General features: G+C 41.2%; 1 protein-coding gene across 3 annotated transcripts in view; it reads right to left on the bottom strand.

The window, feature by feature from the left end:
• The window catches only part of WDR44 (WD repeat domain 44), a 103,436-nt gene that overhangs the window by 8,634 nt on the left and 67,857 nt on the right, over positions 1–26,945 (bottom strand). For 2 of the 3 annotated variants that reach the window (XM_025373215.1, XM_025373216.1), the window contains exons 13-15: positions 8,980–9,093; positions 5,049–5,171; positions 78–269 (exon numbers count right to left, since the gene is read on the bottom strand). In XM_025373215.1, the coding sequence (XP_025229000.1) occupies positions 78–269; positions 5,049–5,171; positions 8,980–9,093 (429 nt within the window). The remainder of the gene's footprint in view (positions 1–77; positions 270–5,048; positions 5,172–8,979; positions 9,094–26,945) is intronic. The other variant, XM_025373217.1, reaches the window with a different exon arrangement.

The raw sequence follows: 26,945 nt of genomic DNA, 5'->3' as shown, positions 1-26,945 counted from the left end.
GATAAACAACTTGTCCAAAACCATGAAAGTGTTTACTAAGTATATAATTATATAATTTACAAAAAACAATCATTTACCTCTGTATCATAGAAAATACATCTGCCATCATATGTCCCAATCACTGCATATTTGCCATTCTGACAGAAGTTTGCAGCTGTGATCAATTTCGTCTGACCATCTACTTCATTCCACAAAGCCACTTTTTTGTCAGGTATGTTCCAAAGGCGGAGCTTTCCATCCAAAGACCCACTTAGAAAATACCTGTCATCCTAAAAAGGTGGCAAAAGAGAAAGCTTTCATTTTACCACATCAAGAAAAAACTCATTAGCTAATCAAATCAGTAAGTCTATTAGAATAGTTTAAAAATGTAGATTTCAGGGCTGGGCGCAGTGGCTCACACCTGTAGTCCTAGCACTTTGGGAGGCCAAGGCAGTGGATCACAAGGTCAAGAGATCGACACTATCCTGGCCAACATGGTGAAACCCTGTCTCTAGTAAAAATATAAAAATTAGCTGGGCATGGTGGTGTGCGGCTGTAGTCCCAGCTACTCGGAAGGCTGAAGCAGGAGAATCGCTTGAACCCGGTAGGCGGAGGTTGCAGTGAGCCAAGATCGCACCACTGTACTCCAGCCTGGCGACAGAGTGAGACTCCGTCTCAAAAAAAAAAAAAGATTTCATTTAAAAATTTTCATTCTTTAAGCAAGCATTATTTTATGCACTGAAAGCAGTAACAACAATTAGAAACCTCACTATTCACTTTGAGAAATAAAATTCTAATTATTATATCCTTAAACTGCCCTTTTGCAAGATAGGGATGTTAATAGATAACGTGTTTGAGTGTGTATTGAATGGAAGAAGGTTCTGTGGTCAAGTAAGTTTGAGAAATTCTGGGTTACAGAAAGTTAAACTCGATTCTCAGTTAACCTGCATTTTGAATCTCCAAAGAGAGGATAAAACAGGTAGCATTTTTCAACATATTTAACCACAGACTTTTTTTGGGGGGGCGTGTTTAGGGGAGATGCTAGACCTTTCAGGAACATGCTATGAGAAACACTATCCTATATCATACCTTCCTCTGGGACACATGTAACACTTGGATAAAGAGTAACATCAGTTAGTGGCCCCCCAAACCAGTCATTTTTGGAACCCTAGCACCATGTCAACAGAGAATTACTTCATTATTCAAATTCTGCTCTCAGATCAGGGATTCTCAACCTGCAGCAATTTAACCCCAAAGGGGACATCTAGCATTATCTGGAGACATTTTGGTTGTCGAAACTGGTGGGAGGATCAGGATGCTACCAGTTATCTAGTGGAGAGAGGCCAGGGATGCTGCTAAATATCCTATAATGCACAGCCTTCTCTCCCCCGTGTAACAAAGAATATCAACAGTACTAGGCTTGAGAAACCTGCCTTAAACTAAATCAGTCCTACCACTAAGCTGGTTTTGTTTTTGGCAACATAATAATTTTTCTTTCTTTATTTTTATTTTTTGGTGATGGGGTCTCAGTTTGTTGCCCAGGCCGGAGTACAGACGTTCGATCACAGCTTACTGCAGCCTCGATCTCCTGGGCTCAAGTGATCCTCTCACCTCAGACTCCCAAGTAGTTGGGATCACAGAAGCACACCACCATACCTGGCTAACTTTAAAATTTTTTATAGGCCGGGCGCAGTGGCTCAAGCCTGTAATCCCAGCACTTTGGGAGGCCGAGACGGGCGGATCACGAGGTCAGGAGATCGAGACCATCCTGGCTAACCCAGTGAAACCCCGTCTCTACTAAAAATACAAAAAACTAGCCGGGCATGGTGGCGGGCGCCTGTAGTCCCAGCTACTCGGGAGGCTGAGGCAGGAGAATGGCGGGAACCCGGGAGGCGGAGCTTGCAGTGAGCCGAGATCGCGCCACTGCACTCCAGCCTGGGCGACAAAGCGAGACTCCGTCTCAAAAAAAAAAAAAATTTTTTTTATAAAAATGGGGTCTCCCTATGTTGCCCAGGCTGGTCTCGAACTCCTGGCCTCAAGTGATCCTCCTGCCTCAAACTCCCAAAGTGCTGGGATTATAGGAGGGAGCCACCATACCCAGCCAAGATGATGATGATTCTTTTTTTTTTTTTCTTCCCCACCCCCCCGCCCCCGCCCTAAGGGTTTCTGTTCCTTGCCAAAAATTATTATTCTTACCCATCTCTGAAACCTGTCAAAGACAATCTACAAATGATGGACATCTTCATGGCTATGGTATAGTAGGCTCACTCAATGTGTACCAGTAGAAGAGCTGAACAAGTAAAAACTTAGTAATTGTCACATACGTACATCTATGTGTGTGTATCTCCATTTTGTTATTCTTTTTTTTTTTTTTTTTCCAGCTTCCTGAGTAGCTGGGATTATAGGCATGCACCACGACGGCCGGCTAATTTTTGCATTTTTATTAGAGATGGGTTTTCACCATGTTGGCCAGGCTGGTCTTGAACTCCTGCCCTCAGGTGATCCACCCACCTTGGCCTCCCAAAGTGCTGGGATTACAGACATGAGCCACCAAGCCCGGCCCATTTTACTATTTCTTTTCTAACTAACTCTGCTACCTTTCTTCCTTTAACATTATAATAAAAGTCATATTTCCTAAAAAAAAAAAAACCAAAAAAACCCAAGTCATCACTACCTTATTCTTTCCTAGCCCCTTAAAAACACTCCAGGTCAGTATGATTTTTAGAAATAGGGCTTTATAGTTTCCAAAATAAAACCAAATAAAAGCACTATAAAAAAATCATTGGCTGGGCCAGGCGCAGTAGCTCACGTCTGTAATTCCAGCACTTTGTGAGGCCAAGGCAGGTGGATCACTTGAGGTCAGGAGTTAGAGACCAGCCTGGCCAACATGGTGAAACTCCATCTCTACTAAAAATATGAAAATTAGCTGGATGTGGTGGTACATGTCTGTAATCCCAGCTACTTGGGAGGCTGAGGCAGAATTGCTTGAACCTGGGAGGTGGAGGTTGCAGTGAGCTGAGATTGTGCCACTGCACTCCAGCCTGGAGACTGTCTCAAAAAAAAAAAAAAAAAAAAAAAAGAAAAAAAATTCATGGCTGAACAGAAAGTTTAATAAATAATAAAATACCACGTGGAAAACAATCGGATGGGTGCAGTGGCTCATGCTTTTAATCCCAGCACTTTGGGAGGCCAAGGTGGGCAGATCACTTTGAGCCCAGGAGTTTGAGACCAGCCTGGGCAACATGGCAATACCCTGTCTCTACTAAAAATACAAAAATTAGCCAGGAATAGTGCAGGCACAGTGGTGCATGCCTGTAGTCCCAGCTACCTGGGGAGCTGAGGCAGGAGAATCACCTGAGCCAGGGAAGTTGAGGCTGCAGTAAGCCGAGACTGCACTATTGCACTACAGCCTGGGTGACAAAGTGAGATCCTGTCTCAAAAACAAAAAACAAAAAACAAAAAACAAAAAAAAAGAAAGAAAAGAAAAGAAAAAGAATGAGAAAGAAAACAATCACAACTAAATATCTCTTTCCAACCTGATACTTTATAGCTAAAATAGAGTTATGGAAAGATTCATGCATGGAAAGATTTTGCTCACAGTTGCTGATGGGGTAAATCCATCCTTTTGTTGTGTGTATAGGGGACGGGGTGGGGGTGTTATTCAGAAAGAAGACTCTAATGACTTGATCATCAAAACTGGTAAGAATTAACATAGTTTTTCTGTTTGTGATAGAGGTGGAGTCTCACTGTGCTGCCCAGGCTGGTCTTGAACTCCTAGCCTCAAGCCATCCTCCCACTTAGCCTCCCAAAGTGCTGGGATTATAGGCGTGAGCCACCAAAATTCTTAACCAGGTATTTTTTTTTTTTTTTTTTTTTTTTTGAGACAGTCTCGCTCTATTGCCCAGGCTGGTGCAATCTTGGCTCACTGCAGCCTCTGCCTCCTGGGTTCAAGTGATTCTCCTGCCTCAGCCTCCCGAGTAGCTGGGACTACAGGCACCTGCCACCACACCTGTCTAATGTTTGTATTTTTAGTAGAAACAATGTTTCACCATGTTGGCCAGGTGGGTCTCGATCTGTTGACCTCATGATCTGCCTGCCCTGGCATCCCAAAGTGCTGGGATTATAGGCATGAGCCACCGCGCCTGGCCCTAACCAAGTCTTCAACGGTTTGGAATTATCACTGCTTATGTTATAAGCCTGCTCAGGAAAGGAAAGTATATTGAAAACAAGTCAGTCTTCTCCTTAATTTGGGGGAGATGAAGAAATGTGAATATGATTAGAATGTTACATTAAAAAGATAATGGGTGTTAAACATATAAAGATGAGGACACCACTGGAAATGTAATTATAACACCAACATAGGTAAGGGAAACTTGTTGCTAGGGTCAGCTCAAGTCCTCTGCTTAACTGAGCTAGTGCAGTCAGCACTGACATGTGATTTCCCTTTTGCTTACAGTTGTAAAAATCTGTAACTAATTTAGCCTTAAGCATTTGGTGGCCCTATCCTCTAGGGGCATACAATAGGTCTGCAATTCTATGATAGCAGATTTTTCTCATTTGGCTGAAATCATATGAAATACTTTCTTTCTGGGGGAAAGATATGAAAGGATTTTCTATACTGAAAAGGAATAAAGAAGGGATATCAAGACTAACAATACAAATTCAGTATATCTTGTAATGAATTTTCATCTTTGCCTCTTTCAGTCTTTTTCTCTGTCTCTTCCCTCCCCAATCTCACTATTTCTGCCTAGGGACTTCCCTTTCTCATTTATCCATCTGCTTCCTCTTCTTCCTCCATCTCTAATATCTGTCATCTTTAATAGGATAGTTTATTTCATTTATTTATGTCTTAATAAAGATTTGAGATATAACATCCCCAGTTTTTCTAATGCAGATCAGCAGAATATTTCCTTTCTCATTTCTAAAGCAAAATGAAACACAAAATTAAATTGCTCATAACTATGTAGCTGTTAATAACTTTTTTCCTGTAGTCCAATTGCCCTCCAGAGAAACCAGGTTCTCTCACCTTCCTTAGAGGTTAACAAAAACATGTATAAATAGTTACTTACTCTTGGATGAAAAGCTATGGCAGTGACAAAATCTATATGTTGAAAACAGCAAAGGCATTCTCTTCGAGAAATGTGCCATAATCTGACTGTTTTATCCATTGAAGAAGAAAGAAGAAAGTAGTTCTACGGAGAAAATGACATTGACTATGTTATCACTATAAGAAAAAGAACCCTATTTATACAATAAAAGTGAACTTTTGGTTTTTGTATTCCAACAGTTTTGTTATTGTTAAATGCAGCACTGGAAAGAACAAAAGATTATCAAATTCACTTGGAAGATCCTATTTTCCCCTAAACAGTTAAATACCGTCTTTCATTGATTCTAAAACTTTTTGACATTACCTGTTCTGAAATTCGGATGAATCTTATCAATGTCTAAAGAAATCTGCCAGGCACCAGCAGAGAACTAATGTGTGCCTTGGTTGTTATCACCTGCATATGGGAACTTAGCTATCAGTATAAGGTATTTATTCATTTTATTGTCACTTCAGTTATTTTCACACTGATAACACTGGTGAATTTTAACTCACATAGATCTCTAATTGTCATTTAAAATGTCTTCAAAAAGATTACCCTATAATGCAGCATGGAAATGAAAAGTTATTGTGCACCTGTCATACTCTAGGCAAGAAAATTAGAGAACAAAAATTGTCAAATCTTTCAGAATAGACCACAGAATGTTCAAGGCTAGAACATGGTAGTGTAACTGACTTAGGCACTGTGATGGCCCCATCGCCCAGGAACCAAACATTTCTGTCAAAAGCTTTCAGCTGGCAGAAGCTCATTAATTCCTAAACATAATCTATTTAAGGAGGAGAACTATGAGTTATACTGAATGAGAAAACTCAAATGACACCTCTGTATTCTTTGGTGTGCCTAAAGGTGCTAAACAAATCAAGGCAATGATGACATTTATCGCATACTTCTATGTGTTAAGCATTATTCTTTGCATAATATAGCAACACTATGAGGTAGGTACATTGTGGTATACCTGTTTTCAAATAGATGGTATACTTTATGATTAAAAGTAAAGAATTAAAAAACAGAATTTGGAAGATTTACAATAATCTTTGAAATATCTAACAACAATCATTTTTATTTTCAAGATCCACTCAGTTCCAGAAAAGTTTTGAAGAGTACATGCAGTTTGCATTATAATTTCCTGTTGATTAATAACAACTGTATAAAAACTTAACCTATGGCACACCATGAACCTATGTTCATTAAAACTGACTTTATTTGGCTAGGCACAGTGGCCCATGTCTGTAATCCCAGCACTTTGGGAGGCTGAGGCAGGTGGATCATTTGAGGTCAGGAGTTCGAGATCAGCCTGGCCACCATGGTGAAATCCCGTCTCTACTAAAAATACAAAATATTAGCTGGGCGTGGTGGCCCATGCCTGTAATCCCAGCTACTCGGGGAGGCTGAGGCCAGAGAATCGCTTGAACCTGGGAGATGGATGTTGCAGTGAGCTGAGATCATGCCACTGCACTCCAGCCTTGGGACAGAGCAATACTCCGTCTCAAAAAATCACAAAGCAAAACAAAACAAAAAAAACACAAAAAACAGAAACTGACTGTATTCAATTTCTGCAACAGTTCTTTGCTTTGAGCATATGAAAGAGGTATGAAGACATCCCTAAAATATTAAGTGAAGGTGCTGAAGACATGTTAAGATTTCTTCCAAATAAGTATTCTTTAAGAAAGGCTTGTTCTTTTATAAGTATTTAGTAAGTACTTCTTATTAAATAAATGAAATTAAATAACTTTCTTAAACTAAACACTGATCTTGGAAGTCAGATAAATTAGATTAAAATCTAAGTTCTACCCATAACTAATTTTGTGATTTTTAGATAGGTCACAGGGGCTCAATCTCTTCATCGAGACAAAATCAGATTGTCTACCTCACGGGGTTGTTATTGTAAGAATTAACAGGGTAATTCTTGTTACTGGCACAAAATACATCTTCAACAAATAGAAAACTCACTATACGCACTGTGATAGACATTAAAGAGAAACAATATCTGGTTTGAGTTGGTGTTAATAATATCTGGTTCCTACCCTGGAGAGGCTTAGAATCTTGTTGCAGAAATTTTGTTGCTTTCCTCTGGATGGAGGTGGGGTGGAGGGATTGGGGTATGAGGATAGATCTTTAGGAACCATTCCTGTATGGGGCAGCACCTCACTGAAATAACTCATCTAGACTAGTGCTTCTCAGACTATTTCTGGTGAAGGACTGTTTTTGTTTTTTAAATTTCCAGTGAGTTGTGGACTGAAACTATTTTAAAACACAGAAAACATTTACTAGAAAAATGAAATAAAAATAAAAGGCATATAAAATATAAGCCCCATTTTGTATTATTATACAAAATAGAAGCCCAGGTTTTAAAAGACTAAACAGGTACAAACTTAATGTGAAAACTGCCATAAACACTTCTAAATAGTTTACTCTAGGTTTCTGCACTTATCTCTTCACAGACTGATATTCTATATTCATATTGTCAGGGACCAGGAAGACCAGGTGGTTTATAGGCTAGCACTAGTCCTTAAAAATGCACATTACTCACTTGAGACAATTCAGTAGCTGGATAGATACTAAATCATATTACTGCTGCCTCCTAAGAGATAGAATGGAAATAAAGTATAAAATGGAAAGAAAGTATAAAAAATTTATGATTTCTTAAATCTTTCAATGTGTCCAACATGTTATTTTTGTCATCCTGTTTCCTTGTAGTGATTAGCTATTGTGACACTAGAATGGGCTAGAGAGTAATGCTCCAAAGTCATGGGGTTTGAACCTAAACTCCCGTAACTCCCTAGCTATACGCCTTTAGGCATGTTCTTTAACACGTATGACCCTTGTTTTTTAAAATCCTTGATAAGGAAATGTCACCAATCTCATAAGGTTGTTTTGAGGGTATGAACAGAACACATGTAAAGTACTTAACTTTTGTCTGTGTCCCCAGTGGCTAAAATGCTACTTGGCAGATAGTGATGATGATAATGATGATGACTGCTAATATTAATTGGGCATTATTATGTTCTAGGCAAACGTTTTATATTTACTAACTCAGTTAATCATTGTCATCACTGCTAATATTAATTGAGCATTTATTATGTTCTAGGCAAGTGTTTTATATTTACTAGCTCAGTTAATCTTTCCCTATTATAACCCTATGAGGGTTTTTCAAAAATATATTTTATATTTTTTTATATTATATATTTTTATATTTTTATTATGTCTATTTTGCAGATGAGGCATGGTGAGGTTAAATAACTTGCCCAAGGTCACACAACATAAGGGGCAGACTAGGAAGAATATATACCTTGGGAGTCTGACTCCAGAGGTCATTTCTTAACCAGGTGGTAAAATGATCAACGGATATGTTTTGAGTGAATGAAAAGTACTTGGTACATAGCAGGTATAGTTGCACAGGTTCTCAATTTTTTTTAAACTATTAAATATTTCCTCCATGAAACAAACAAAGGAATAGTCAGTGAGATAGGAAGTGAATCTAGAACATACAGTGCTCCAAAATCAAGTAGTTCAAGAAAGATCAATAGCATCAAATCATCAAATGCCAGAGAAAGGTTAAGGAGAATGAGTTCAAAGAAAAGGTATTAATTCTGGTAAGAAGGTGGTTATAACAGTTAATTTTATGTATCAACTTAGCTAGTACTAAATTATTTAATTATTAAGCTAGTACTCAACTATTTAATCAAACACCAATCTAGTTGTTGCTGTGAAGGTATTCTGTACATGTAATTAATCCATACTCAGTTGATTTTAAGTAAAGGAGATCACCCTTGACTATGTGGGTGGGCCTCATCCAATCAGTTGAGGTTTCCCAGAGAAGAAATTCTGCTTTAAGACTATAGTATCAGCTCCTTACACACAGAATTAATATATGATTCAAATAAGAATTTCTTACTTTAGACCATGAAAGATCAAGGAGATCAGCAGTATGCCCTTTATATTTGCAAAATGGCCGTTGCCGAAAGGGTGCGTTTTTATCATCAGGGTCTTCATCAGTTCCACTGCATACCTATTTGGATATAAAGATAAACTCTGAAACCGCAATGTAAAATTAGTTTCACATTCTTCCCACCCCATCTGTTCTCTCACCATTTTGTATGATGCCTGCTTGAAATCTTGAGTCACCAAAAGCAAGCTCCCCTTTACGCTGATTTACGACTTAGTACCTCTTCATCTTCTTGCCCTAACAAACCAGGGTCATCCCTGAAGACATCGTGCTATCACAATCTTTTCCCTCCTTAACAGAGCCCCCACTTTGTCCTTTTTCTAAGCAACTGTTCCTTCAGGAGAGGTGAGGGCCAGTACCGGGGTGAATCATGGTTGGTCTAAGCTAATGAAGATTAGCTGATTTCCCTTCCCAGTGATGACTTGTTAGGCCTGTGGTACAATTTCCATTAATTAGACATTGGGCAAAGTTTATGGGGCAGGGATGAGGGGAGGCTTCTAGGGATATTTTCTCACCCTTAAAAAGGGGCATACTAATAGGACTCCTCCTTTCCTGCATCTGAACATTGCTGTCTTCATGTGACAACTAAGACTGTAGCAGCCATCTTAAGACCATGAGCGTAAAAAGCCGAATGGAACAAAACAAAGAGTACAAAGCAAGGAAATAGTAGGATGATGCTACTGAGCTGCTGAATTAACCAACCCTGGAACCGCCTTACCTCCAGAGTTGCTTCCTCATTGTTTAAGCCATTTTCAGTTGGATTTCTGTTATTTGAAGTTAAAAACATACTGACAGAGGTAGGTGGAAAATAATGCTATACATGTGTACTGTGCATCTAGTTACAACATGCTTTCATATTCATTATCTGAATAAATTCTAATAACTCTGTGAGGTAGGTGTTAACATTATAAAGATAAAGAAATTAGTAAAAACGAACAAACAAAACACACAAAAAAACCCTGAGGATCAAAGAGGTTAAAATAATATTTTAAAGGCCACACAGCCACCTGTGAACAGCAGAACCAAAGCAGTAATATAAGTCATCTAACTGTACGTCCAAAGTTTGTCCTTCAAATGTTTTACATGACGTAGCATGAGCAAGAACAGAGGGTTAGCTAAGCCTTGCATATTTAGGGAAAGGTAGTTAGGATGACGAGGACAGAGAAAACAGTATATGGAGATGTAGCTGGAAATTAGGGTAGAAAGGTACTTTGAGATCACGTTTAAAAAGGCCTCGGCCAGGCACGGTGGCTCAGGCCTGTAATCCCAGCATTTTGGGAGGCCGAGGCAGGCAGATCACCTGAGGTTGGTAGTTTGAGACCAGCCTGACCAACATGGAGAAACCCCGTCTGAAAACACAATATTAGCCGGGTATGGTGGCACATGCCTGTAATCCCAGCCACTTGGGAGGCTAAAGCACGAGAATCGATCGCTTGAACCTGGGAGGCGGAGGTTGCGGTGAGCTGAGATTACGCCATTGCACTCCAGCATGGGCAACAAGAACGAAACTCTGTCTCCAAAAATAAATAAATAGATAAATAAATAAAATAATAAAAAGGCCTCAAATTTGTGGCTTAAAAGTTCAGACATGGAGAGCCAACACAGGTTTCTGAAAGGAAAAAACACCACCATCTTACCGGTGCTTCAGAAAAAGAACTCTGGGCAGTAATGTAAAAGATGGTTTGGAGAGAGCATGGAGGCAGGAAAAGTAGTGAATAAGTTTAAGTAAGAATAATGAGGGCCTGAATTAGGACAGTGGCATGGGGATAGATTAAAAACTACCACTATTATTCATGTAGAACTTTATAGTTTATAAAAATCTTCACATCAACCATGGAGGTAGACCACCAACACAGACTCCTATAACCTTTGCCAAGCACTTCTAATGCTAGATGACTACCATCCCCGCCCCCCTCAATTTTGCTACCAGACTAGTGAGCACTGCGGGAGACATACAGCTAAACAGGCTTCCCTCATTACATACAAATCAGATTTGGAGTTTCATTCTTGTTGCCCAGGCTGGCGAGCAATGGCATGATCTTGGCTCAATGCAACCTCTGCCTCCCAGGTTCAAGCCATTCTACTGCCTCAGCTTCCCAAGTAGCTGAGGTAACAGGCACATGCCACCACGTCTGGCTAATTTTTTATATTTTTGGTAGACACAGGGTTTCACCATGTTGGCCAGGCTGGTCTTGAACTCCTGACCTCAGGTGATCCACCCGCCTCGGCCTCCCAAAGTGCTGGGATTATAGATGTGAGCCACCACGACCAGACTAAAGTTTTTTTTTTTTTCCAGACGGGGTCTCACTCTGTCGCCCAGGCCCAGGCTGGAATGCAGCGGTGCGATCTTGGCTAACTGAACCTCCTCACCCCCGGGTTCAAGCGATTCTCCTGTCTCAGCCTCGCACGTAGCTGGGACTACAGGAGCCCACCACTGTGCCCGGCTAATTTTTGTATTTTTAGTAGAGACGGGGTTTCACCATCTTGGCCAGGCTGGTCTCGAACTCCTGACCTCATGATCCACCCGCCTCAGCCTCCCAAAGTGCTGGGATTACAGCAGTGAGCCACCGCACCCGGCCTAAATTTTTTAAATTATAAAGTAATACATGATCAGCGTAGACAATTCGGAAAACAAAAAACAGAAAAATTAAAATCACCCCAAACCTGCTAACATTTTGTCTCTCTCTTCAACTTTTCATTTTTAAAAAATGTATTTGAAATCATATTAAACATGAAATTTACCAACCTTCCCATTATACCATGAGCATTTTCTGTATTTCATGCTTTGAAAACATTTAGTAGCTGCATAATATGGATGTATCACGATTAATCATTCTTCCTTTGTTGGTCACTTAGATATTTCCAACTTTTCTGCTAGTAAAAACAGTAATTTGGCCAGGCGTGGTGGCTCATGCCTGGGATAATCCCAGCACTTTGGGAGTCTGAGGCAGCCAGATCACCTGAGGTCAGGAGTTGGAGACCAGCCTGGCCAACATGGTGAAACTCCATCTCCACTAAAAATACAAAAATTAGCCGGGCGTGGTGTGCACCTGTAATCCCAGCTACTAGGGAGGCTGAGGCAGGAGAATCACTAGAACCCGAGCCAGACTCCACCTCAAAAACAGAAAACAAACAAACAAATAAAACCCAGTAATTCAATGAATGCCCTGGAACATGAATCTTTATCCATATTTGACTATTTCCTTATTATTATTATTATTATTATCATTATTATTATTTTGAGACTGAGTCTTGCTCTGTTGCCCAGGCTGGAGTGCAGTGGCACGATCTTGGCTTATTGCAACCTCCGCCTCCTGGGTTCAAGCAATCCTCCTGCCTCAGCCTCCCAAGAATCTGGGATTATAGGCACACGGCACCACGTGTGTCTAATTTTTGTATTTTTAGTAGAGACAGGGTTTCACTATGTTGGCCAGGCTGGTCTTGAACTCCTGATCTCAAGTGATCCACCTGCCTCAGCCTCCCAAAGTGCTGGGATTACAGGCATGAGCCAGTGCTCCTGGTCTATTTCTTTATCCTTATATTAGGGTTATTACTGGGTCATAAAGTTCAAACCTGAAACTTTTATAGTCTGTTTTTTTTTTAATGTTTTGAATTAAAAAATAATACTTCTTATTTTAAGTTCCAGGATACATGTGCGAATGTGCAGGTTTGTTACATAGGTAAACATGTGCCAGGGTCGTTTGCTGCACCTATCAACCCATCACCTAGGTATTAAGCCTCACATGCACTGGCTATTTTTCCTGATGCTCTCCCTCCCGCCATCTCCCTGACAGGCCCAAGTGTGTGTTGTTCCCCTCCCTGTGTCCATGTGTTCTCACTGTTCAGCTCCTACTTATAAGTGATAATGTGTGGTGTTTGGTTTTCTGTTCCTGCATTAGTTCGCTGAGGATAATGGCTTCCAGTTACATCCATGTCCCTGCAAAGGACAAGCTCTCATTCCTCTGTAAGGCTGCATAGTACTCCATGGTGTATATATACCACATTTTCTTTATCCAGTCTATCATTGATAGGCATTTTTGTTGATTCAATATCTTTGCTATATGGAATAGTGCTGCAATGAACATATGCCTGCAGGTATCTTTATAACAGAATGATTTCTATTCCTTTGAGTATATACCCAGTAATGGGATTGCTGGGTCAAATGGTATTTCTGGTTCTAGGTCTTTAAGGAATTGCCACCCTGTCCTCCACAATGGTTGAACTAATTTACATTCCCCTCTTTCGTTTGCTTTAATAAAAGTAGGTAAGCATAAAAGAAAACTTTAGTAAAACAGAGTATAAAGAATCAAAAGATGTAAAATCCTATCACTCAGAGATAAAGAATATTATTAATAATTTAGCGTATTTCCTTAAAGTCTTTTATCTATGAATATTTATAGGGCCAGGCACCGTAGTTTGTCCCTGTAATCCCAGTGCTTTGGGAGGCTGAGGCAGGAGCATTGCTTGAGGCCAGGAGTTTGAGATCAGCCTGGACAACATAGTGAGACTGTCTCTACAAAAATAATAATAATAATTTTTTTTTTTTTTTTGAGATGGAGTCTTGCTCTGTCACTCAGGCTGGAGTGCAGTGGTACAATCTTGGCTCTCTGCAACCTCTGCCTCCTGGGTTCAAGCAATTCTCATGCCTCAGTCTCCTAAGCAGCTGAGATTACAGGTGGCTGTCACCATACCTGGCTACTTTTTGTATTTTTAGTAGAGACGGGGTTTCACGATGTTGACCAGGCTGGTCTTGAACTCCTGATCTCAAGTGATTCACCCACCTCGACTTCCGAAGTGCTAGGATTACAAGTGTAAGCCACCGTGCCTAGCCCAAAAATTATTTTTTAATAAAAAAAGTAGGCCAGGCACAGTGGCTCACGCTTGTAATCCCGGCACTTTGGGAGGCCGAGGTGGGTGGATCACGAAGTCAGGAGAGGGAGACCATCCTGGCTAACATGGTGAAACCCCATCTCTACTAAAAATACAAAAAAATTAGCCGGGCGTGGTGGCGGGCGCCTGTAGTCCCAGGTACTCGGGAGGCTGAGGCGGGAGAATGACCTGAACCCGGGAGGCGGAGCTTGCAGTGAGCCAAGATCGCGCCACTGCATGTCAGCCTGGGTGACAAAGCAAGACTCCGTCAAAAAAAAAAGAAAAAAAAAAAAAAAGCTTCCTGCCCTCCTGGAGCTTACTTCATGGTGGAGAGGATGTACTGAGATGGCTCGAGCAGTTTCTGTCAATAATATGAACTAATGAGTTAGTTACAGATGTCTGCCCATTTTGCCAGGCGTGGTGGCTTATGCCTGTAATTCCAGCACTTGGGAGGCCGAGGCGGGCGGATCACGAGGTCAGGAGATCGAGAGCATCCTGGCTAACAAGGTGAAATCCCGTCTCTACTAAAAATACAAAAAATTAGCCGGGCGTGGTGGCAGGCGCCTGTAGTCCCAGCTACTCAGGAGGCTAAAGCAGGAGAATGGCGTGAACCCGGGAGGTGGAGCTTGTAGCGCCACTGCACTCCAGCCTGGGGGACAGAGAGAGACCCTGTCTCAAAAAAAAAAAAAAAAAAAAAAAGCCAGGCATGGTGGTGCTTGCCTATAGCACAAGCTACCCAGGAGACCGAGGTGGGAGGTGGGAGGATTGCTTGAACCCAGAAGTTCGAGGTCACAATGTGCTATGACGGTACCACAGCACTCCAGCATGGGTGACAGAGGGAGATTCTTATCCCTTAAAAAATATATGTATATTTATAGGTGCTTTTTAGCCAAAATTGTGATAATATTGTATCCAATTTTACATTCTGCTTTTTTCACTTTATGTTTTATTGTGACCATTTTTAACATCATTAAATAGTCTTTGAAAACAATTTAAGGAGTGCATGTATTTTACTGCATGGGTTATACCAGTTTTTATTTTCCAACTGTTAGAAATTAAAGTTGTTGCCGGGTGTGGTGGCTCACGCCTGTAATCCCAGCACTTTGGGAGGCCGAGGCAGGTGGATCACCTGAGGTCGGGAGTTCAAGACCAGCCTGACCAACATGGAGAAACCCCGTCTCTACTAAAAATACAAAATTAGCCGGGGTGGTGGCGCATGCCTGTAATCCCAGCTGCTCGGGAGGCTGAGGCAGGAGAATCGCTTGAACCCGGGAGGCGGAGGTTGCAGTGAGCCGAGATAGCGCCATTGCACTCCAGCCTGGGCAAAAACAGCGAAACTCTGTCTCAAAAAAGAAAGAAATTAAAGTTGTTCAAATTTTAGCTATTATGAGATGAGAATCTTTTTACTTATCTTTCAGAATATCTAATAATTTTTTGGTTTCTTTTTGTTTTTTGTTCCATTTTTTGGTATTTATTTTTTCTTGATTATTCCTTTATGATAAATTATTAAAGGTAGAATTACCAAGTAAAATGTTATATACATATATTTTTCTAGTTTTCTTTCTTTCTTTATTTTTCTGAGATAGGGTCTTGTTCTGTCGCCCAGGCTAGAGTGCAGTGGCATGGCTTCGGCTCACTGTAACTTCCGCCTCCTGGGCTCCAGCGATCCTTTCACCCCAGCCTCCTGAGTAGCTGGGACCACAGGCATGTGCCACCACACTCAGCTAATTTTTTGTGTTTGTAGAGACAGGGTCTCTCCTTGTTGCATGGGCTGGTCTTGAACTCCTGGGCTCAAGTGATCCTCCTGCCTTGGCCTCTCAAAGTGCTGGGATTACAGGCATGAGCCACCATGCCCGGCCATTGTCTATTTTTCATTATGGGCATTTTAAATATATACAAAAGTAGATGGAAGAGTATAATGAACTCCATATAATATAATGAACCCCATGCATCCATCACCTGCTTTGATAATTATCAAAATTTTACCTACTTTATCAATCTTCCCATTTTTGTTTAGTTTTGCTGCAGCATTGAAAGCAAGATCTAGACACTAATAATTTTATCAGCAGACACTTCTATATATACCGCCAACTGATAACCCTTCTTTTAAATATGATTACCATGCCATTCTCAGGCCTAAAAAATACCATTTATATCATCTAGTATCTAATCCATACTCAGATTTTCTAATTATCTAAAGATTTTTCTTTTTGAGACAGTCTCGCTCTGTTGCCCAGGCTGGAGTGCAGTGGCGCCATCTCAGCTCATTGCAACCTTCCGCCTCCCGGGTTCAAGTGATTCTCCTGCCTCAGCCTCTGGAGTAGCTGGGTCTACAGGCCCACGCCACCAATCCCAGCTAATTTTTTTGTATTTTTAGTAGAGACGGGGTTTCACCATGTTGGCCAGGCTGGTCTCTAACTCCTGACCTGAGGTGATCCATCTGCCTCGGCCTCCCAAAGTGCTGGGATTACAGGCGTGGGCCACCACGCCTGGCCTATCTAAAGATATTATAAAGTTGGGTTGCTATGGAAAATTATAAGGCTTTTGACATTCATTAGCACATACAATATGTAGCAGATATATTGTATTGCTTATTTGGAATACCAGAATGAACAAGACATTTCTTAACTTTTTTTTTTGAGATGGAGTGTTGCTCCGTTTTCTAGGTTGGAGTGCAGTAGCACGATCTTGGCTCACTGCAACCTCCACCTCCCAGGTTCAAGTGGTTCTCCTGTCTCAGCCTCCCGAGGAGCTGGGAATACAGGTGCCTGCTACCACACCTGGCTAATTTTTGTATTTTTAGTAGAGACGGGGGTTTCACCTTGTTGGTCAGGCTGGTCTCGAACTCCTGACCTCAGGTGATCTGCCCACCTTGGCCTCCCAAAGTGCTGGGATTACAGGCATAAGCCACCATGCCTGGCCCTCGTCTTCTTATAGTTTTTTCTCAGTATAGAAGTCAGAATGATCCTTTTAAAATATATCAGATTATGTCATTCTGTTTGAAAACCCACTAATTCCCATCTTACTCAGAGCAAAAGCCAAAGTCCTTGCAACGGCCTGTATGTTCTGATCCCCGCATCCACACCTCTATGTTTTCCTTTTCTATTTTCCTCTCCTTCTCACTCACTGGCTCCAGCTGACCAGGCCTTGCTGCTGTTTCTTGAGCACACCAGAACTCCTGCCTTATAGCAGCTTCACTTGCTGCTCTCTGTACCTGGAATGGTCTTATCATATGATCATTTCCTTACCTCCTTCGTATTTTGCTTGAACAATAACTTTTCAGTGAAGCTTTGCTCACCCACCTTATTTACTCCCTGACATCCCACTTTGTCTGTTTTACTTTTCTTCACAATACTGATTACCTTTGGAGATACACATGCAAAATAACCCCATGAAGTTGGACTCTTATATTACACCATATACAAAAATAAACTCAAAATGTATTAAATACTTAAATGTAAGGCCTGAAGCTGTAAAACTCCTAGAAGAAAACAGGAAAAAAGCTTCTTGACATTGGCCTTGGCAATGATTTCTTGGATATGACACCACAAGCACCAGCAACAAAAGTAAAAATAAGACAAAGGGGACTGTATCAAACTAAAAAGCTTCTACACAAAAAAAGAAACAACCAACAACATGAAAAGGCAACTTACAGAATGGGAGAAAATATTTGCAAACCATATCTAATGAATGGTTAATATCTAAAATATATACGAAACTCCTACAACTGAATGTCAAAAACCCCAAAATTCAAACAACCCAATTTTTAAAATAGGCAAAGGACCTAAATAGACATTTCTCCAAAGAAGACATACAAATGGCCAATGAGTATATGAAAAGGTGCTCAACATCACCAATTAATCAGGTGATTTGACTTCCAAATCAAAACCACAATGATATATCACCTCACACCTATTAGGATGACCATTATATATATATATAAAAAGATAACAAGTACTAGTGAAGATGTGGATAAAATGGAACCCTGCACACTGTTGATGGGAATGTAAATTGGTGCACCTACTATGAAAACCAGTATGAAAGTTCCTGAAAAAATTTAAAATAGAACTACCATATGATCCTGCAATTCCACTTCTGGGTATATATTTAAAGTAAATAAAATCAGTATGTCAGAGAGGTTTCTGAACTCCCATGTTCACTGCAGCATTATTCACAATAGCCTAGACATGGAAACAACCTAAATGTTCATTGACAGATGAATGGATAAAGAAAATGTGGCATATACACACAACAGAATACTATTCAGTCATAAAAAGAAAATCCTGGCATTTGTGATACATGAATGAAACTGGAAGACATTATGCTAAGTGAAATTAAGCCAGATACTTTTTGGACAAATACTACATAATGTCACTTATATGATGAACCTAGAAACATCAAACTCATAGAAGCAGAGTAGAACAGTGATTGCGAGGCCCTGGGGCTGGGGAAACAGGTGGTATTAGTCAAAGGGTACAAAGTTTCACTTTCAGAATGATAAGTTCGAGAGATCTATTATATAGCACAGTGCCTACAGTTCACAATACTGTATCGTATACTTAATAAATAAGAGGATGAGGCCGGGCGCGGTGGCTCAAGCCTGTAATCCCAGCACTTTGGGAGGCCGAGGCGGGTGGATCACGAGGTCAGGAGATCGAGACTATCCTGGCTAACATGGTGAAACCCCGTCTCTACTAAAAATACAAAAAACTAGCCGGGCGTGGTGGCGGGCGCCTGTAGTCTCAGCTACTTGGGAGGCTGAGGCGGGAGAATGGCGTGAACCCGGGAGGCGGAGCTTGCAGTGAGGAGATCACGCCACTGCACTCCAGCCTGGGAGACACAGTGAGACTCCGTCTCAAAAAAAAAAAAAAAAAAAAAGAGGATGAGAATAAACTTTTATAGGTGATGCTTGGGTTATGGCACAGATTGTGGTGATGGTTTCATGCTTACATACTTATCTCCAAACTCATTAAGTTCTATATAATAAATATATACAGCTTTTCGTATACCAATAATACCTCAATAAAGTGGTTTAAAAAATTAACTTATAGCCTGGTGCAGTGACTCACGCCTGTAATCCCAACACTTTGGGAGGCCAAAGTGGATGGATCACCTGAGGTCAGGAGTTTGAGACCAGCCTGGCCAACATGGTGAAACCCCGTCTCTACCAAATACAAAAAATTAGCTGGGAGTGGTGGTGTGTGCCTGTAATCCCAGCTACTTGGGAGGTTGAGGCAGGAGAATCGCTTGAACCCAGGAGGCAGAGGTTGCAGTGAGCCAAGATTGTGCCACTGCACTCCAGTCCAGGCAACAAGAGTGAAACTCTGCTCAAAAAAACAAACAAAAAAAACCTTATAAAATTTACTTATTTTAATTTTCTGTCTTCTTTCACTAGAATGCATGCTCCATTCTATTTTTGTCTCTTGTTCACAGATATTTTTGTCTCTTTTGTTCACTTACTATATCTCTAGCTCCTAGAACAGTGATTAATAAAAATAGTAGGCACTTAATAAACATCTGTAGACTGAATGAAGACATAGTCCCAGACCTCAAGATGTCAATTACTGGAGCATAATGGTTAAAAACATAAGCTCTAGAGACAGAGCAGGGTTCTAATTCTGATGCTATGACTGTGTGAAATTGTTGAGTTACTTAACAGCTCTAAACCTTCATTTGTAAAGTGAGGTTATGAATAGTACCAAGACAAATCTGTATCAAATGCTACATACCTACATTTCACAAAAATTCTCTCTCACTCCCTTATAGTTAACTTTCTTTTTTTTTTTTTTTTTTTTTTTTTTTTGAGACGGAGTCTTGCTCTGTTACCCAGGCTGGAGTGCAGTGGCCGGATCTCAGCTCACTGCAAGCTCCGCCTCCCAGGTTCACGCCATTCTCCTGCCTCAGCCTCCCGAGTAGCTGGGACTACAGGCGCCCGCCACCTCGCCCGGCTAGTTTTTTGTATTTCTTAATAGAGACGGGGTTTCACCATGTTAGCCAGGATGGTCTCGATCTCCTGACCTCGTGATCCACCCGCCTCGGCCTCCCAAAGTGCTGGGATTACAGGCTTGAGCCACCGCGCCCGGCCTTATAGTTAACTTTCTTTACCCAAGTTCTAGATTCTAATGATATACTCTCAGAATTTTTTTTTTTTTTTGAGACAGAGTTTTGCTCTTGTCACCCACGCTGGAGTGCAATGGCACGATCTTGGCTCACTGCAACCTCCACCTCCCGGGTTCAAGCGATTCTCCTGCCCCAGTCTCCTGAGTAGCTGGGATTACAGGCACATACCACCATGCCCAGCTAATTTTTGCATTTTTAGTAGAGACGGGGTTTCACCATGTTGGCCAAGCTGGTCCTGAACACTTGACCTCAGGTGATCCGCCTACCTCAGACTCTCAAAGTGCTAGGATTACAGGCATGAGTCACTGTGCCTGGCCCAAAAAAATTTATTTGAGACAGGGTCTTGCTCTGTTGCCCAGGCTGGACTGCAGTGGTGATCACAGCTCATTGTAACCTCAAACTCCTGAGCTCAGGTGATCCTCCTGCCTCAGCCTCTCAAGTAGCTGGGACTACAGGTACATGCCACCACGCTTGGCTTTTTTTTTTTTTTTTTTTTTTTTAATGGAGACATAGTCTTGTTACCCAGGCTAGTCTCAAACTCCTGGACTCAAGCAATCCTCCTGCCTGGGCCTTCCAAAGTGCTGGGATTATAAGCATGAGCCACTGCACCTGGCCTATTCTCAAAAATTTTAAGCAGCAGTTAAATGCTATAACATCTATGCTAATGTTCCCCTAATCATGCACATTAAACATAAATTTGCAAGAAAAACATTAATTTCTAGGTAAATAGCATACTTGCAGCTTCTAGTATCAAAAAGAAATTTTATACTTATTAAAATGGATACAGTATATTCATATTTGCAATCTGATGCAATTATCAATTCTTAGAAACCATGAGGTCTAACAGTCTCTGCAAAAGCCAACTATTAAAAAAATCCCTACTTTATAAATTTCTAAGATAATGGAGTATATTAAACATGTACCTCTTCTTGACTTTCTTACATTTGTTGAGCTAATTTTGAAAATCAACAGAAACAGAAAATAGCCAGAATTCTAGGCTTGGCATTATCAATGCATAGGTGAGTGATCTTAGGTACATCCCTCTGTATGTTCAACTGTACAATACTTTTATATATTATATTTCACACAGATGCTAAGACAAAAGACTGAAAAAGTACTTCAAAAGAGATGAAAAAGATATCACCATCATAAGAAAAAAAAGAATACACACATCAGGAACATAAACTCCATTGTGTTTACTGTGCCTCACTGTGGCTAGCACTAGGTTAAAAGATAATTCCTGGTGTCAAACTCTAATGGCATGTGAAATAGAAGCCTCTTTTAACTGTCCCCAAATAAAATGACAGAAGGGAAACAAACCCCAAATGATCTCTTCCAGAAAACAATGGATATAAATGTTATTTCTCATGTAAAAAGGCTTTGTATTCAATAAAATTTGAGTTACTAAGGTTTGTTTGGGGTTAGATGGATGTACTTAAGGATCTATAAGTAGGATTGCTGAAATAAGCACAATAAAAGATACTACAGATAGTCTCTCTTTTTAATAGTAATCAATGCCTGGAAACTGTATGGTAAATTAAACTAATAAAAGCAAGTCTTTTTCCCTAAAGCAAAGCAGTTAAAATTATCACTGCCACATTAGTCAGTGAGGCTTTATGGAGGAAGTGGGCCATGAAGAATGGGCATGCTTTGAATAGAAAGACGATCAAGGCATCCAAATAAGGGGAACAATAGGAATAAAGGTCCACAGGCAGGAATTCAACATGATTACAGGCCTACTACAGTCAGGAACGGAATTAGATTCCAAGGATACTAAAATCTGTGAAGTACAGTTCTTTGCCTTCAATCAGCCCAGAGCCTACCCAGGGAGACTAATAAGAAAGATGTGGTAATATCGGTATAAAAGTACCTATGATGTACTATTAGAATACAAATGAAGAACAATTTTACCTGCTGGATTCAGGGAAAATAATAAGATATTTGAGCTGAATCTTGAAGGATAAGTAGGGCTTTGCCCTCTGAAGGAAACAGAGGGCATCTGTGGCAAAGCAAACAGCAGGGACAGAGACATGAAGGTGAAAGTGTTTAGTGTACAGACCTGTATCAGGCATGGCTGGTAGGATGTACAGGCACTAGGGAATTGGAACTGAGTCAAAAGTTAAGATTAGGCAATATAGGGAAGAATCTTATTGTGAAGGCGATAAAGGGCCGTCAAAAGATTTTAAACCACAAAGCTGGGCGTGGTGGCTCATGCCTGTAATCCCAGCACTTTGGGGGGCCGAGGTGGGAGGATCACTTGAGGTCAGGAGTTTAAGACTAGCCTGGCCAACATGGTGAAACCCTATCTCTACTAAAAACACAAAAATTAGCTGGGTATGGTGGTGAGTGCCTGTAATCCCAGTTACTTGGGAGGCTGAGGCAGGAGAACCCCTTGAACCCGGGAGGCGGAGGTTGCAAGTGAGCCGAGATCATGCCACTGCACTCCAGCCTTGGCAACAGAGCGAGACTCTGTCTCAAAAAAAAGAAAAAAAAAAATTAAACCACAAAATGGCACAGTTAATCTGTTTCGAAAAACCTGGCTGGCTGGTGGCAGTGTAGAAACTGAATTGGGTAGAGACCAGAGGCAGAAAAAACAATTAGGAGACTATGGCAAGCATTTAAATGAGTGTTAAAGTCCTAGATGATATGTGTGACAATTAGGGATGAGGGGGTAAGTTCCACAGGTATTTGTGAGTGGGGGTAGAGTGGCTAGGAATTTGTTACTAATTTGGTATGTGGGTAAGGAAGAAAAAGTAATGGAGTATTTTTGATTGAGTTGAAAAGGTAACTTGTAGATAGATGTTGATGCCACTAAATAAGGTTCAGAAGTGAGGAGAAGCAGGTTTGTGGGTGAATGACACACCGGGGCCTATCATGGGGAGGGGGGCGGGGGGAGGGATTGCATTGGGAGTTATACCTGATGTAAATGACGAGTTGATGGGTGCAGCACACCAACAAGGCACAAGTATACATATGTAACAAACCTGCACGTTATGCACATGTACCCTACAACTTACAGTATAATAATAATAAATAAATTTAAAAAAAAAAAAAAAAAAAAAAAAAAAAAAAGAAAATATTTCAATGAATGATCATAAAGATGACAGATTTGTTTAAAGTAGCAATAATTATATTAAGTTTAAATGGTATAAATGTACCAATTAAAAAACAGAAACTGGCAGAGTGGGTAAAAAAACATGATCTAACTATATGCTATCTATAAGAAACATTTTAAACATAATGGGATGCCATCATGGCAGACAGGAGGCAGGACTAGATTGCAGCTCCTACTCAGATGGACAGAGCAGCATGTGGAGGCTCACACCATGAATTTTAGCTGCAGATCGACTGCAAGAAAGAACCAGGAATCCCAAGAGAACCCACAGACCCTCTGAAGGAAGCAGAATGCTCCTGCAGGACCCAGGAGACACCCCGAATACTGTGAGTGCCCAAACTGCATAACTGGGAAAGGGAGATCCTCCTCTCCTGAACACACACCCCCACTGGGGAACTGAAGGGCTGTTTGCAGAAGTTTCTGACCTTACCTGGAGCTGAGTCAATTTAGAGAGCCCAGCGAAATATAGAAGTAGAGGAAGCAGCAGGAAAGCCCTGGGAGCTCGCCGGGTCTTCAAGCAGGCCATTCCTGTCTGGCACCACAGGGTTCCTTCGGGAGGGCACCAGAGGAGCAGGGAGGGGAAACACTATAGGGAGAAGGAAGTCTCCAGCTGAACTCCGTAACAATTTGAACTGGCAAGAAGCCTCCTGGCCAGAAGGGGGAGGGCACAAATCCGGTGTGCAGACTCCATAGGTGGGGGAAGAACCAAGCCCTTTTCTTTCGCAGCTGGGAGGTGGGTAGCCTGGGGCAAGTTCTCAGGCCGGATCCCACACTGCCTGGAAACAGACTTGGGGCTGTTGAGGAAGCATGCTGGGAGTAAGACTGGCCCTTCGGTTTGCGTGGGGGCTGGGTGAGGCCTGTGACTGCCAGCTTTCCCCCACTTCCCTGACAACCTGCATGACTCAGCAGAGGTGGCCATAATCCTTCTAGGTACGCAACTTCATTGACCTGGGAACATCACATCCATCCCCCACAGCAGCCTCAGCAAAACCCAACCAAGGAGATTCTGAGCTCAGACACACCTAGCCCTGTCCCCACCTGATGGGCCTTCCTTATCCACCCTGGTAGCTGAAGACAAAGGGCATATACTCTTGAGAGTTCTAGGGACCCACCCCCCGCCATTTCCACTCCATGCTACCATAGCCTGATGCTTTTTGGAAAGCGCCACCTCCCAGCAGGAGGCCAACCAGCACAAAAATAGAACATTAAACCACCAAAGCTAAGAACCCTCACAGAGTCCATTTCACCCCCCTGCCACTTTCACCAGTACAGGTGCTGGTGTCCATGGCTGAGAGACCCATAGACAGTAAACATCACAAAACTCTCTGCAGACAACCTCCAGTACCAGCTCAGAGCTGTGTAGACTTGCTGGGTGGTTAGACCCAGAAGAGACATAACAATAACTGCAGCTCGGCTCACAGGAAGCCACATCCATAGGAAAAGGGGGAGAGTACTGCATCAAGGGAACACCCCGTGGGACAAAAGACTGTGAACAACAGCCTTCAGCCCTAGACTCTGACAGAGCCTACCCAAATGAGAAGGAACCGGAAAACCAACTCTGGTAATATGACAAAACAAGGCTCTTTAACACCCCCCAAAAAATCACACTAGTTCATCAGCAATGGATCCAAACCAGTAAGAAATCCCTGATTTACCTGAAAAAGAATTCAGGAGGTTAGTTATTAAGTTAATCAGGGAGGCACCAGAGAAAGGCATAGCCCAATGCAGGGAAATCCAAAAAACAATATAAGAAGTGAAGGGAGAAATATTCAAAGAAATGGACAGCATAAAGAAAAAAACAATAAGAACTTCAGGAAACACTGTATACACTTACAGAAATGCAAAATGCTCTGGAAAGTTTCAGAATTTCAAATTCTAAATCTTTCAGCAATAGAATTGAACAAGTAGAAGAAAGGAATTCAGAGCTCGAAGACAAGGTCTTCAAATTAACCCAATACAACAAAGACAGAAAAAAGAATAAGAGAATATGAACAAAGCCTCTACGAGGTCTGGGATTATGTTAAACAACCAAACCTAAGAATAATTGATGTTTCTGAGGAAGAAGAGATGTCTGAAAGTTTGAAAAACATATTTGGGGGAATAATCAAGGGAAATTTCCCCGGCCTTGCTCGAGACGTAGACATTTAAATACAAGAAGCACAAAGAACACCTGGGAAATTCATCACAAAACGATCATCACCTAGGCACATTGTCATCAGGTTATCTAAAGTTAAGACAAAGGAAAGAATCTTAAGAGCTGTGAGACAAAAGCACCAGGTAATGTATAAAGGAAAACCTATCAGATTAACAGCAGATTTCTCAGCAGAAACCCTACAATCTAGAAGGGATTGGGGCCCTGTCTTCAGCCTCCTCAGACAAAACAATTATCAGCTAAGAATTCTGTATCCAGTAAAACTAAGTATCATATGTGAAGGAAAGATACAGTCGTTTTCAGACAAACAAATGCAGAGAGAATTTGCCACTACCAAGCCACCACTAAAAGGAGCTCTAAATCTTGAAACAAATCCTAGAAACACATCAAAACAGAATCTCTTTTTTTTTTTTTTTTTTTTTTTTTTTTTTTTTTTTTGAGACGGAGTCTTGCTCTGTCACCCAGGCTGGAGTGCAGTGGCCGGATCTCGGCTCACTGCAAGCTCCGCCTCCCGGGTTCACGCCATTCTCCTGCCTCAGCCTCCCGAGTAGCTGGGACTACAGGCGCCCGCCGCCTCGCCCGGCTAGTTTTTTGTAATTTTTAGTAGAGACGGGGTTTCACCGTGTTAGCCAGGATGGTCTCGATCTCCTGACCTCGTGATCCGCCCGTCTCGGCCTCCCAAAGTGCTGGGATTACAGGCTTGAGCCACCGTGCCCGGCCCAAAACAGAATCTCTTTAAAACATAAATCACACAGAACCTATAAAAACAAAAATGTAAGTTAAAAAGCAAAAACAAAACAAAACAAAAAAACAAGGTACACAGGAAACAAATAATACTATGAGGTATCTCACATCTCAATACTAACATTGAATGTAAGGGGCCTAAATGCTCCACTTAAAAGATACAGAGACACAGAATGGATAAGAACTCACCAACCATCTGCTGTCTTCAGAAGACATAAGGACTCAAATAAACTTAAAGTAAAGGGGTGGTAAAAGGCGTTTCATGCAAATGGACACCAAAAACGAGCAAGGGTAGCTATTCTTATATCAGACAAAACAAACTTTAAAGCAACAGCATTTAAAAGAGACAAAGACGGACATGATATAACGGTAAAAGGCCTTGTCCAACAGGAAAATATCACAATCCTAAACATTTATACACCTAAGACTGGAGCTCCCAAATTTATAAACCAATTACTAACAGACCTAAGAAACGAGATAGACAGCAACACAATAATAGTGGGGGAATTCAGTACTCCACTGACAGCACTAGACAGGTCATCAAGGCAGAAAGTCAACAAAGAAACAGTGAATTTAAACTATACCTTGGAACAAATGGACTTAACAGATATATATACAGAACATTCCATCCAACTGCAGAATACACATTCTATTCAACAGCACATGGAACTTTCTCCAAGACAGACCATATGACAGGCCATAAAATGAGCCTCAATAAATTTAAGAAAACTGAAATTATATCAAGCACTCAGACTACAGTGGAATATAACTGGAAATCAACTCCGAAAGGAACCTTCGAAACCATGCAAATACACGGAAATAAAATAACCTGCTCCTGAATGACCACTGGGTCAAAAATGAAATCAAGATGGAAATTTAAAAATTCTTTGAACTGAATGACAATAATGAAACAAC

The sequence above is a fragment of the Theropithecus gelada genome, chromosome X (genome assembly GCF_003255815.1).
Source record: "Theropithecus gelada isolate Dixy chromosome X, Tgel_1.0, whole genome shotgun sequence".
In the NCBI taxonomy this organism is placed as follows: domain Eukaryota; kingdom Metazoa; phylum Chordata; class Mammalia; order Primates; family Cercopithecidae; genus Theropithecus; species Theropithecus gelada.
This window is presented reverse-complemented; position numbering and strand designations above follow the sequence as displayed.